Source organism: Hippoglossus hippoglossus, chromosome 15, assembly GCF_009819705.1.
Source record: "Hippoglossus hippoglossus isolate fHipHip1 chromosome 15, fHipHip1.pri, whole genome shotgun sequence".
Classification (NCBI taxonomy): Eukaryota; Metazoa; Chordata; class Actinopteri; order Pleuronectiformes; family Pleuronectidae; genus Hippoglossus; species Hippoglossus hippoglossus.
In genome coordinates, this window is record NC_047165.1 from 15,077,505 (window position 1) to 15,091,794 (window position 14,290).

Genomic DNA, 14,290 nt, shown 5'->3' on the forward strand with positions numbered 1-14,290 from the left:
CCTCTTCTCAGTCGCTGTCCTCCCGTCAGGTGCCAGCAGGTGTCGCTGCAGTACCACACATTAAAAACCGTAAAAGACTCGCCTATAGTGAGCTTGCGCAACGGTAACGTGCCAATCATCATAATGCATGTCCAGCAGTGTTGTATGTTAAATCAATGGAGAAGGCTGTAAATTGTTCTTCCTCTATCAAGTCTGCAAAACATTGTATCAGTGAATACAGTGAACTGTGCAGCTGTATCACAGATAGATAGGTTGGTTGTTATAGGCGACACATGTTGACACGAAGACATTTATATTCATTCGAGTTTTCAAGGACGAGAAAACAAGTAATCTTAATCCTTAATGGCCCTGTAATAAAATCTAATGTGGCTTTGTCGTGTATTTTGCCAGATGCAGATTGTGGGACTTTGCATTGTGTGGCACTTTCCTCTTCAGCAGCCGAGACATGTATAAAGAAACGCTTTACAGTGTTTGGGTCCATCTCGGTGGGAGGGATTCTTGCTGCAGGAGGAAACTTTGGTGGTGGTGTGCAGAGCGCAGAGGCTGAACTCTCCAAGCGCGCAGCTCCACGCACCAGAGCGCATCTCCCTCTGACACCTGATGAGCGTCTTCCACACAGGACCTCATCCTACAACTGTTCCTTTGGATTTTCATCAAAGCCCCATAAAGAGAGAAGCCTGTTAAATCTTGGAGAACATCAGCAGTGAATTGTAAACTGGACTTTTGAGAGATGGAGTTGTCTTTTCGACGCAGGTGTCTCCTGCTGCTGTGTTTGACAGTGATCCAGAGTGGTCATGCTGCAGTCCAGGTAAGAGTAGTCCAGTTTACTTTACACAAGTTTAAGTACAAACATCTTGTCATTCACTTGTCCAGCTTTGACACTTGTCCAGGAACATCTGGAGCCTGAAAAACTGGCTCAAATGAAGTGAATGTGACCACATCAAATCTTATAATCTGACCAACCTCTGGGAATATTAATATCAGGCCTTTTTGAGAAGTATTTCATTTTAATATGTTAATCATATTATCCACAAAGACTCACCACAACACGCAACACATTCTTCTTTTTTCTTTCTTTATCCAGCTCCAATCTGTTATCATTGTGTAATGGGACCTTTTATGTTTTGCATGGTTTGGGATCACAGTTCACAGTTTCTACTTGAGAAATTACTTAAAACCTTGTCCATGAAGAAAAAACATTGCTGCATCTGGATTTGAATCCTTTCATGTCTTGTCAGCTGGTGGCATTTTCCCTTTGCCTGGGGCAGAGCACTATCTGAGCTCCTGCACAGGTCCACGCTATGTGCACAATGTGAATTTTAATGCATCGAAATTGGTCGTTACCCTCAGAATGCCTGTTCGGGAATTTAAGGTATGCCTTCACAGAGAAAATTGTTCCAATGAGCATGTGATTAATAAACCCTGCTGAAAGGATTAGAGGCACTTTCTCTGAAGAACTTTGCATCGGCTTGACAAGCTTCCCCCCCTCAACTATAACTGCCAGTGGCACCCATGCTGTTTGGAGTCTGCCCGCTCGCAGGATTATCCACTGAGCGTATGCCTTCCTGCCACCACGCAAAAATATACAGAGGAACAACACTTTGTCCCTCCGACATCTGCCAGGCAGCTTTTGTCCAGCTGTGTCTAGAACTGGAAAGTGGAAAGAGATGGAAGAAGAGATGGGAGGCCTTGAATATCTCAAAAGTGAGTGCAATGAGGTCCAAGTCGATTTCAGTAAAATAAATCATGGTGAGTAAGCGTGTCATGTGAGCACAATAAAAACATGTCACTAATATGCCTTGTCAGACTTACATAAGGTCGGTTAATATCAAGGAAAACATTTTGTAACCTTAACGACCATGTGCCTACTAATAAGAGGGATTTAGTTTCAATGACATCATGTTCCACAGCTGCACATTAATGTTTATTGACCACTCGTGTTTTTTTAAAATATATTTTATGACCATTTAACAGAGGCAACCTTTTATTTCTGTGCTTGTTTTACTTGTTGGAAAGTGGTTGCATGTAGTCACATTTTGCCAGGACTCTCCTGCAGCTCCCTGACGCTGCTCACGGTTGCTCGCGCTGTGTTCACAGACGTGCATGGATAAGCACCAGGTGGTCGGGGTGCTCCGTCAGATGGAGAAGTTCCTGAAAGGTCAGGAGATGCGATTCAACGAGGGCCTCAGGATCATGAAGTCGAAGCTGGCGACGCTGCAGAACTCTGTGTCCAAGTTGCCTCAAGCAGACCAGTCAGGCGGTGAGTTAATAAACTGGTATCAAACACACGCCGTAGTCAATGTCATCAATAATAGAGGCCTTTTTCAGAGCAGACTATTGACTTGACATTGTAGAAAAACCACAGGTGTTTTTCACAGTGAGCTGTGCAGGGATGGTCATATAGTTCACTATAGTATTTCATACATAACAAGCAAAACGGAAACTATTAAATTGTCTTCCTCATTTAAAAAAACGTCTGCGTCATACAATTTGCTAAGATATAAATAAAAACATTAATCAGATTTCTTATCTGTCTATCTATCTATCTATCTATCTATCTATCTATCTATCTATCTATCTATCTAAAGATATGCATGATTCATCGAACAGAATAAGTCTCACACACAGTAGGAGGCTGGCTGTAAAACGTTAAGTAGATCATCATTTAACCTGTGTTGTTTTGGAATATTTTATGCATTAGCTTCACAAAAAGGACCCTTCCAATGAGCAGTTATTTAATTTACATCCTGTTCAGAATAAAGATTCATGACTGAGGTTTCCTTCAGTAGTTAAGTGGTTTCAAAATATCACATTCACAGCATTTTTAGGAACATTCGATTGTTTGATCTTCAAACTTGTTTTTTCCCCCCCTGTCAACCAGTGACAGCAGAGAGCCAGATATGGCTTCTCGTATTATGGGATTACAGATTCATCAAAACTGCACGAGGCCATCTCAGTTACAGAGCTGCGTACACTCGACAGGGGGAAGTGGATTTGTGGAATTGTGTTGTTTGGCAGCGGACAAGCATGAAGCCAATTTGTTAGTGATGGACCAGTCCAGTCCATAACTCTGTGGAGAGCACTTGGCAAGACAGTGGGAGGCTGATACATTCGCAGCAATAAAGGCCCAGGAAAATGAAAAGACGAGTAAAAATCATTGCACGGCCTCAGATCAGGATCAAATTCAAAAGTATTTGGATTTGGTTATTGTTATAATATGATGCATTTATTGCCGATTCCACGTGTTCCCTGAGCTCTGCCATTTTGTTCACATTTGTCTGAAAAACATCTGACACAAAAATTGGTCAGAAATGGCCTCAATGAGTCAAAGTTGGCTGTCGTACTGCAATAATAAATATGAGCTGGACAACATCGAGGTCTGGCAATGCAGAACCTATAATATAGTATCTGAAATGTAGTGTTTTCACTTGAGGTTGATAGAATAGGAAACAATTTCTCACAATCCTCCAAGTTGGAAGAAGAGTGAATGGTTCATGAAAGTCAGAAATGTAATCCATCCACACTGTTATGTAATGTGATTACATTATATATATATATATATATATATATATATATATTGCAAACGTTCAGCATAGCATCTGGCTCCAGCGTGGTGTAACTCTGACTCACAGGAATGGCCGTTTCTCTGCTAACTGACTGCAAATGAGGCGTTTGGAGCCTACCTTCCCATGAAGGCTCTCCGCTGACTGCTCAGTGACATGTGTATATCCCCAGGCAGGGAATGCCAGAGGATGTCGGGAGGCTCACTCCACATGTGACCAGCCTCCCTCTCGTGCTCTCTCCCACAGCTTCCACCACCTGCCCCTCCCTGGAGGCCCCAGCTCACGGAACCAAGTTTGGCTCAAAGTACTTTGTCGGACACGAGGTCCATTTCACTTGTTCTCAGGGCTACCACCTCGTCGGCTCAGCCACACGTGCTTGCCGGGACAACGGCACCTGGACCGGCATCAGTGCCATCTGTAAAGGTGAGTTTATTATTTGTTTAGCAACATACAGAAATCACGGGCCTATTAAAATCCTAATTTCTTCATCCCATGTTTAGGAGCTTTTTACTAGCATTATATAACCTAACCTAAACCAAAACTTAAACTTAAACTTAAACCTTACCATACCTTACCTTACCTTACCTTACCTTACCTTAACTTTAACACCTTAAAATGTAATGATTAACGTTATGGGGACTCCATAAGAAGGACAAATCCCCTTAATGTGACTATGTAAACAGATTATGGTCCCCACAACATGAGTCATATCTGGACACACACACACAAATTGTGTACTTCTTTCTTAGTGAGGACACTCATTGGCATAGTGAACCCCCTTACCCTAACCCGAACCATCCCACAGCTACTAATCCTTAACCCTTACCCTAACCCTGACCTATACCAAATACTAGCCCGAAAAGCAAGTCCTAAGTGGGTCAGAACACGAGGGCCGGCCAAAATGTCCTCACTCCGTAAGGTTAAGCCTCAAAATGGTCTCACAAAGATATTTGTACAAGTACACACATGAACCCCCACACACACACACACACACACACACACACACACACACACACACACACACACACACACACACACACACACACACACACACACGAGCACACAGATAACAAGCAAAGAAAAGAGCCATTCTTCAGAGGGGCTGGAGCTCCTCAGCATACTGAATGAAGCCCTCGTTAAAATGGCATTAGATGTCTCTGAACACAGAAAAACACCTGTACTGCATTCCACCGAGGGCTGCTCTCCCCTCCAGGTTTGTCCTCCTCATGAACAGTTACTGTAAGATAACGCCCTCCCTCTCTTGCTCATGTTTCCCCTGGCTCTGTGACAGCGGTCCCACTGGACGGGATTTGGTCCAGACATTATACCCACACCATGGTCTGATAGCACAAAAGTATGCTAGGCACGCTATTGATAGCCCCTTCAGCCTGCTCCGATTGCGCTCTTCCAAAAAATTCCAAGTGGCACACTCAGTTTAACATTTGCACATATGTTTATTGACATTCATGGTTAAACTAACATGAGAAGGTTCCACTCTGCACAGTATTATCCCTGTTCATGTTTTTCAGCCCTGGAATCAGAGGTCTATATTTAGTCATGTCGAAAGAGCAGCATTGACAGAGTGTGAAACCCTTAAAAGTTAAGAAGAGTCTAAAAATATTCAGCGGAGTGAAGTGGGTTTTTTCGTCTTATGGCTCTGGGGTGGCCCCTGAGGAAGCCAAATAAATATTAAAGGGATTGGTTGTCATCCAGTATCGTATGTCTTCAGTGCTGCAGCTCAAAGAGCAGCAGAGAACATCTGCACAACTCTGTGTCCTGACGACAGGAACAAAGATCATGAGGCATGACGTTCTTTTTATCCACTTGGACAATTTATCCATTTACCGTCTGTTACTGCCAGCAGTTTGCAGTTTGTAGTATTTCTGTATTCAGAAAAGAGTATATTTTACTCAGTATAATCTCTGTTGACCACTGTTTGATGATTAATTATCTACATGCCAGATAAGTCATTAAACCTATTAGTGGATTAATGGATGGATCTACACTTTACACTGTACATGTATGTATTCTGTATTGTTACAACTCTTATATGCTGTCATTTCCAACTTTACTGTGCTCTTAGCTGTAAAGCTAAAAGCATTTATAGCTATGTAAATTTGCACATGTTAAGATGGAGAAATCTTGCAATAGTAATGTAATAGTATACACTTATGGATCGACATTAAAATATTCCCATTCATTCCCTAAATTAGATTTACACATAATTCTGTGAGAAATCAATAAAGATGTTGAAAAACATCCTATTTCACAATGTTAAAGAAAGACAAAAAAAAAATCATGGATTCGTTCCCTGATCTAGAACCAAACCAAAAGTTATTGGGTGGTTCCCTGACCAGTACTTCACCCTTCCACCAAGTTTCATGGTAATCCATCCTGTAGTGTTTGTGTTTTGACCTAAACAAACTAAGATGTAACCATAACCTCCTCGGCTACAGATAAGTTATCAAACCTAATATAAGTGGTTGAATGAATGGAACTACAATTTACACTGTGTGTACTACGTATATATAAGTATCTACCTCTTACATTGCTGCACTGGTCATTTCCAACACTACTGTGCCAAAGGCATTTACAGTTATACCACTTTGTACTTGTTGAGGTGGAGGTCATATAAAGCTTGTAACAAAGTATAAATAAAGTTAGACATTATTGAGAAGGTGTCGACAGCACAGAAAGGGAAAAAGTCTTCACATCTTCAAAACAACTACTTCCTTGCTTTTCTTAAAACTGTATAAAGTGAACTATACAGTATGAATCCATAAACACCAACAACTTTTACTTTGAAGCTGCAGATGGATTCTATTGAATTACACTTTAATAATGATACCCTTCTGATTCTTTGAATCGAGCCGCTACTTTTCCACAAATGGAACAAATAAAAGGGCATCACTGACTTACTGTTGACATGCTGTGCCCATAATGACAGTAGCAGCCTCTCATTCTGAAGTATCATTTATCAAAACTGGATGCATGGACTCATTCCCGCTCTATGGATGGATGGATGGCTCACAGGAAAGACTTAGAGGCTCCTTCACTTTTTTCCACCTCCTGTATTTTTTTTTAAAGTGTCACACTGTTTTTTAGTGAAACCTGAAGCAAATTCTTCATATTCATATCCGTTCATATTCTTTCAAACAGGATCTTATCTTGCCATCGCTTTTCTTTATGTCAATGATGAATAGGACATCCCATCATCATTTAGTATATGGAAAATCCTTTATTTAAAAAAGAAAAAATTATATAAAAACTTATGTAAACAAACTGGTATTTTAAAGGGTTAAAATAATGTAAATAATTGAATATTTTGTATCCATGACCAGGACTGATGTTGGTTAGTAAAATTAAGTCATTAAAAGTGAAAAGAATATTAATATATATATATAATGATTTGTAGCAGTTTTAGGGAGTGGACACTTTTGTCCATAAAGGTGCTGAGAGGGTAGAGTTTTTTAATTGTGGCACAAAAAAATGTAAATGCATAAAAGTAAATGTTGTTGGGAATTAGTGACATATGCCAGGCTGTATTAACCCTCGAAAAGAAATTACCATGTAACTGAATGTATGGAAAATATTTCATTTTTGTAGGGGGTTTTTTATATAAAAAGTGGAATTACTTTTTTAAAAACTGGCATTTAAATGGTTAAAATATTGAAAATAAATGAATAAATATTAGGTATTTATGATCAGGACTTTAGTTGGTTCAAAAAAAGTCATTGAAAGTTAAAGATAATATAAATTTATATATTGTTGATATTTTTACTTTTTGTGCGTTTAAAGCAGCACCAGATTTAATCAGCTGAAACACTATGGGCCACATATGCATCCGTATGATGACAAAAATGAGAACATGGGTTTCAGATCACTGGAGGTGTTGAAGAAGCTGCAGGTTAGAAGTTAATCTCCATCTATACCCACAGACATAAGCGAGTGTGCAAGTAACCCCTGCCAAAGCGGAGGTACCTGTGTGGAAGGTGTGAACCAGTACAAATGCACCTGCCCTCAGAACTGGAGCGGCTCCCACTGCCAGCACCAGACCCAGACAGGTCAGTGCTACAGTCCATACTGAGTTCTGCTAATGTACATGTTGACAATGTCTATTTTGAGCGTCATATGTCTTCCCCTGATGCAGCACCACCTGAGTGGAGCGTCATGAATGACCCTGCGTTCAGCCGCAGACCTCGCTGCGCCCAAGTGAACCGAGCCCAACACTGCAGCTGCGACGCAGGCTTTCACATGAGCGGCACCTCTGAAAACAGCATCTGTCAGGGTGAGCTGAAATTATGTCATATTTACTTGATCCCTGCACGGAGACTGATGTTCTGCATTGCTGCTTGGTACGGGAATTTGACTTTGGCCAACAAAAACAGAGTCAGTAGCTTCACCAAAGTAGCAAGTAAGATCTCAGGGAGGAGTCAAGCCCAGCTCACAGAGCTATACAGCAAGCATGTGTTGATGAAGGCTACTTCAGTCATGTAGAGCCACGATAGGTCACAGTTTGAACTGTTACCCTCAGGTCGCCGTCTCATGGTGTTACCAGAACCAGGTGATATAAGGTTTCCTTCGTCCCGGTTGCCATTTGGTAAACGGCAGATAGCTTTAACTGTGATCTGTGCGTTGTTTATTGCACAAATTGCTCATTTGCAGATAGTTGAGATATTCATTTTACTGGTGCGTTACAGAGTCTCTGAACCACTCTGTAAACTACATGTCCTGTTGTTTCTGTCGGTTGTCAACCAATTACAGTTCGTGGTTTGTGTCCGTTTGTTTGATCCTGGCTTCAAATCAGATTCCCTGAAAGGGACAATAAAGATACTATGAACTTTGAACGGTCATCTTGCAGAGCTGGACAGATAGCAGATGTTATTGGGACTTGGATGCTGAGATGATCCCTGAATGCGTGAATCTTTCACTCCTCTAGTGATTAATGTTGTTACAAATGGGTAGTAATCTGTAGAGCCAGTCTGTGACAAACAAAATAATCCTCTCGAGAGGTCACAGGCTGATTAGCATTTAGGTCACAGTTGCGCTATTTTTAAGATGTAATTGGTTGAGTAAGATTTTGAAATGAGACTTTTCATGCAGCTGCAACAAATGTGTTTATGTGCAAGATGATGAAAATGCAAAAAGATGGAGCAAACGTACCTTTTGTCTTTACAGATCCTTACCAATATCCCAAGTTACTTCTACGGCATGTGATTACATTTTAAAGGTGGACATGTACATGAATTTCTGCTTCTGTTCCTTGACAGATGTGAATGAGTGTGAAGTATACCGGCTAGACCAAGGAGGCAAGCTCTGCGTCCACGAGTGCGTGAACGTTCCCGGCTCGTACCGCTGCTCTTGCCCCAGCGGCTACAAGTTGCTCCCAGATGGGCGGAGCTGCGAGGGTGAGTGACAAGGGGCAGCAGAGCACAAAGGCTCATTCAGAAGGGCCCTGGCTGCAGGTCTCACTGGGCATGCAGCTCCAGAGAGGAATACCTGCGAATTAAAAAGGCTTGAAAAAAGCCTCGTAGCCGCAGAGCTTTTAGTTTCTGCAGAGGTGTCTGTGCAAACCTCGCTACCGCTTCCATCAGCACCCCTGAAGCTAACAGAGCTTTTGCCAGTGGAATGAATGACCTCACCGTCTCCCTGCAGAGAGAATCTTTGGGACATGAGGCGTTTGTGGGAGACTAAACAAGAAAAAATAAAAAAAATAAACACTCATTGCACAGCACCCACTGCTCACGCTGTGGTAACCAGGAAGCAGGGAGTCAGTCTGGCAAGTCTCTCTCCCCGCTCCTTGTTCTTACGTGCCTGTGCTGTTTTGTCCTCCAGATGTGGACGAATGTTTGAGCCAGCAGCACAACTGTAGCCGAGGGACAACTTGTATCAACATGGGGGGAGGCTTCCAGTGCGTCAACCCTGAGTGTCCCCGTTCTCATGGCAACATCAGCTACGTCAAGACGTCTCCCTTGTAAGTAGATATAGCACCGGGTGGTATTTTTGTTTTCTCCCTCGCTTGTTCTGTCAGTGAATAAACCAGGATCACATCTTCCACACTTGAGCATCTTCCACGCTTCAGCACAGAATTTTCGTTAACTTTCACATGACCCTCTGCATATAAATCATATTCAACATTTTAATGCGAATGGGTGACGTGGAGAGAAAAATCTGTCATTAAAGAAGTGCATTTAAAGTTCTCCAGGTTTAATACAAGTTGGGTCTTATTTTGGTACTTCTGGTCATCTTTTTTGTTGGTTGAAATAACATTCAACTCGCCATGGTAACAGCTTAGATCTGGCAACGCAGCAACATCACCACTGGCCAAGTTAACCAAACATTTGGGGGTGAAATCGAAGGCTGCCAATGAAACCATGATGAAAACTGCTGTAAACATTTATCACAGTTTAGCCACCAGCCTCAATGTTGGCACACTGTACTTGCTGTAGTTGTGCATTAACAGTAATACGGTGCAATTATATACTATTAACATTTTTTTTGGTTCACTTCAGTTTTACCTCCAAATAAAGTGGTTTAGATAATGTGGCATCGTAGAGATGTCCCCATGTTCCCAGATCATACTTTCATGAGTTCGGTGTTATTAAAACGAATTGAAATAATGACAATTAAGAGTTGTGGTTATATCAGAATTACAGATTCCTGACATAGAACAGGCACACTCAGCAAAACTTCACCAGACAACGTCATTTATTTTCTTTTTCTTTTAAAACCACGTAGAACGTCCGTGTCATTGCATCTTTCATCGCCCTTAGCAAGACATGAAACAAAGCTCTGTCTTCTTCTAGTGAACCATCACTGTGGTGAAATGCTGCTCCACTAACAGCTAAGGGAATGGATAAATGTTTAGGAAAACACTTGTAACAAGGAATAAAGCAGGAAATAGAGAAGGCCAGTAGCTGTGTCCTGATTCCATACTGTATACTCATGCTTGTGTACTCAAATTCACTTCATTAATGGTATGTCCCACAATGCAGTACCCAAATGAAATAGCTACTTACAGCTGCAAGAAATGAAAGCCCCCCGCTGGTAAAAAGATAGTTTTCAAACATGGCAACATGTCCCCTTTGTGCTTTTTATATGATAAAAGACATATTTTGAGGTAAGCAGTAGGAGTTTGTGATGTCACAAACCTAACCAACCAATCCTGTCAACTTGTGGGTGGGGCTTACTGGAAAAGGCTCCTCGGCTTCAGGTGCCACCGTGAGGGCGGGAAGATAGGAGCAGGGGCGGTGACATATTAGTAAGGTGAAGAGTTACATTTAAGTAATTTAAACACCATGAGGGGAATTTTTTTTTAATTACAAACCTTATAAATATATGTCTGTGAGAGGTGAAGTAAGATTGTGACCTGCAGGGTTCATACGTTAGCAAAACTTTCTTGTTGTTTCAACATGTTCTGCTCACAACAGCCTAGAGACTTCAGGCCCTTGACCTCATATGTGCTGTATGTATGTGTCACAATGAAACACTGTCATTACATGACAACTGTTAAACACACAGAGAACATGCACTGTCATGGTCCCTCATTAACATTTGCTGTATTTCTGTCTTATAGTCAGTGTGAGAGAAACCCATGCCCCATGGACAGCCGCTCCTGCCATTTGGCCCCCAAGACCGTGTCTTTCCACTACCTGCCTCTGCCCTCCAACCTTCAGACTCCTGCCACGCTCTTCCGTATGGCGACCGCGGCCGCCCCTGGGCGCACAGGCCCAGACAGCCTGCGATTCGGCATAGTGGGCGGAAACTCCCGGGGCATGTTCGTCATGCAGCGCTCGGACAGACAGACTGGCGAGCTGATACTGGTCCAGCAGCTGCGCGGGCCGCAGGAGATCAGCATTGACGTGGACATGTCCGAGTACAGCGACCGCACCTTTCAGGCCAAGCACGTGGCCAGGGTCCACATTCTGGTCTCACCTAACAACTTCTGAGGGCAAGGTTTGAGGAGGGAGACAAGACACAGAAGAGGAAGAAGAAAGAAAACGTTTCCTCATCCCCGATCAGAGATGAATTTATATGAGCTGCCAGTCGCAGGCCTAATTACCAAAAGAGTGAGAAAGTAACAGTATATGGCAGAAACGCATCATGGAAGCTTCTTTAGTCAGGATGAGCTATGATGTTTGACTGAGGGAGTCTGAATGCATGAAATCTAGCTAAAGCATAATGAACGTGTTGGGAGGGATGGAACTATTTCTGTCCATCATAGATCATGTCTGAGTAGCTCAGGGTCCGGCCCTGGGGCTGATGCACTGCCCTCGCTTTATTGGTGATAAATCCCTATAAGTCATTAGTGCTCCTGTGGCTCTAATTTATTGGAAATATTGTCGCTGGATTTTACATTGTAATGCCACATGTTTATCTTCTATAATATTCTGTATATTTGTTTTTTTTGTACTAGCTTGCTTCATTTAAAGCACCGGTCATTTAACTATGGGAGTTGTTTTTTTTAAACAGTAGACGCAGTATTGTACCAGGGCGATGGTTTTTATTCTCTATTCAAGAGTGTGGTCTTACAGTTTGAGAGCAGGACTTATTGATTTCACGTTCAAATGTTGTAATGCTTTCACTCAAAACCCTGCGTTTGTACTCAAATAGCCCCTGCTTGTGCTTAGATTTCCTCAGCTTGTGCTCAAACTGTGCACTTGCTTGCACTTGGACAGACATCCTGCGCTTCAACTTCAGCTCTTCTTCTCACGCTCAAGCTGCTTCTGTGAACATAATCGTCTCGGATTTCTCCTCTGCTCGTGGATTCTTTCTTCTGCACTTGAAATTGATTTTTGCAAAGTAGTTTTTTGGTTTCGTTCACGCACAGAGGCAGCATGAGAATAACAACTGAAGCTCAAGCGAAGAAAGTCTGTCAAAGCAACAAAACAACATCTGAGTACAAGGGCGTAGTTTGAGCAAAGCAGCGCATATTTGAGTGCAAGCGCAGGGTTTTGAGTGAAAGCATAACAAAATCTAAGCATGAAATCCATTAGTCCTGTCCAAAAGCTCTTGAAAAAAGATAAGAAAAAACCTCCATAATATAATATTACTCTGTATGTTACCCAGAAATAGTCTCATATTCTCATATTCTAATTCATAGATGATTTAGCGAGCTTGCCGGCGCACTACATAATTTATCTGGAATTTTAATTGTCTCTGCAAAAAAAAACAAATAAAGCCAGTCCAACTTTTCAGCATTTGTTAAAACTACCTCACTTGATGTTGAACAGTGTGCTAGTAAATGTTCTCGTGTCGGTGCTTGTTCTCATTTTACATCCACTGAGAGCGAATTTTAAGGAGCGAAACGCAAACCAACACATAGCTGATATATGAATGTTGGATGGCGATGAACAGTTCTCTGAATGAGTGGATAAAAGGTTAAAACAGGAAGAAATGTGTTTTTCATACGATGACTCTGAGCCAATGGTTCACAGTGAACACATGGCAACAAAAGGAGCCTCTCAGTATTCCTGTTTGAATTGAACACAAGGAACGAGATGTCACATTTCGAAAACATATCTCAGTGTGTCTATTTGTTACAGAAAGAAGAGACTAATGCTCACCACATGTGTTCTCTCAGCTTCCCTCGCTCCTCGGCCGGCTCCATCCAGGGGTTTACGTTGCAATAAAAGGAGGCCAGAGGAGCTTCATGCTTTCGGTGAGGGAGTGGATGGTGAGAATCAAAACACATGCCGCGACGGCACGCACTGCTTTGAAAGTGACATCGTGCCTTAATGGCAGGACCTAATTTCCTTCAGTAACCGGACCAGGAGTGCTCACATTGCAGCCTTTGTTTCAAGCTTTTCGCTCAGGCCGTTTGATGTTCACATGTTTCATCCATTCTCTGGCTGAGGGATGTTGCCAGCGACGATTGGAGAGCGCTGAGCTACATAACACAAGCCATTTGGTGGAGGGTAATGATGAAAATATACAGTGGGAGCCTTGAGGTGAAGCCAGCACAGTGTGGTCACAGAAACACGATGACTTTCCTTCTCTGTCTGCTCTTCCTCTTCATGCTCGAGGTGACTTCAGAGCATCATCATCATACATAAACGCAGGCACATTCAAAAATACAGCAAAGTAACTCCAGCTTTATGGAGCTTATCATTTGTTTTTACACAATTGCTTCTGTTTATGAAAGGCACCCTGGGCTTTTTTAAATGTCAACGGGGAAGTTCTTGCATGAAATGGGCACAAATCCAGTAAAAGTTTGGTACATGAGAAAGTCTGGTTTTTAGCTGCAGGGCTTTACTGTGTATTTGTAGCTGGACTTTAAAGCTCCTGCACATTTTTTCACAAAAAAAAGGATGAAAACAATCTCCTCATCAAAAATTCTTGAAATTCCAAGGGCAGTAAAATGTCGAGCTACAGTCAATGCAGTAGCCTTCTGAAACATCCCTTAAAATTGCCCATTCATGCACCAACCGTAAATCCTTTGTGAAAGTGAAACAGCAGAAATGTTTTCACTTTATGGATCGCCATCAAAACGTTAAAGAGGCACGTGTGTTGTTTTGCGGGTGGGTTAGCGCAGAATGAAAAGGCACAGTGGAGGAATTCAGCTCCACTTTTATTATGCCGGAGAGGAGAGAGGTCGTCTGTGGATCAACTTTCATGTGGGATAAATGTTTGGAGGAGGTCCAGAAATATGTGAGAGGAACAGGAAAGCATAATGCACGTCCCTTTGCGTTTGTCTCTCTTGACTTTTTGAAGTGGCCTGTAATCTT

At 42.1% G+C, this 14,290-nt stretch overlaps 1 protein-coding gene across 1 annotated transcript; it reads left to right on the plus strand.

The window, feature by feature from the left end:
- Positions 1-440: 440 nt before the first annotated feature.
- On the plus strand, positions 441-12,131 carry LOC117775829 (fibulin-7). Its single transcript, XM_034609307.1, has 8 exons — positions 441-808; positions 2,098-2,260; positions 3,810-3,986; positions 7,502-7,627; positions 7,714-7,851; positions 8,834-8,971; positions 9,399-9,537; positions 11,140-12,131. Exons 1-8 carry the CDS (start codon positions 731-733, stop codon positions 11,510-11,512), a joined length of 1,332 nt encoding a protein of 443 aa, XP_034465198.1. The 5' UTR covers positions 441-730; the 3' UTR covers positions 11,513-12,131.
- The last annotated feature ends 2,159 nt before the right edge of the window (positions 12,132-14,290 follow it).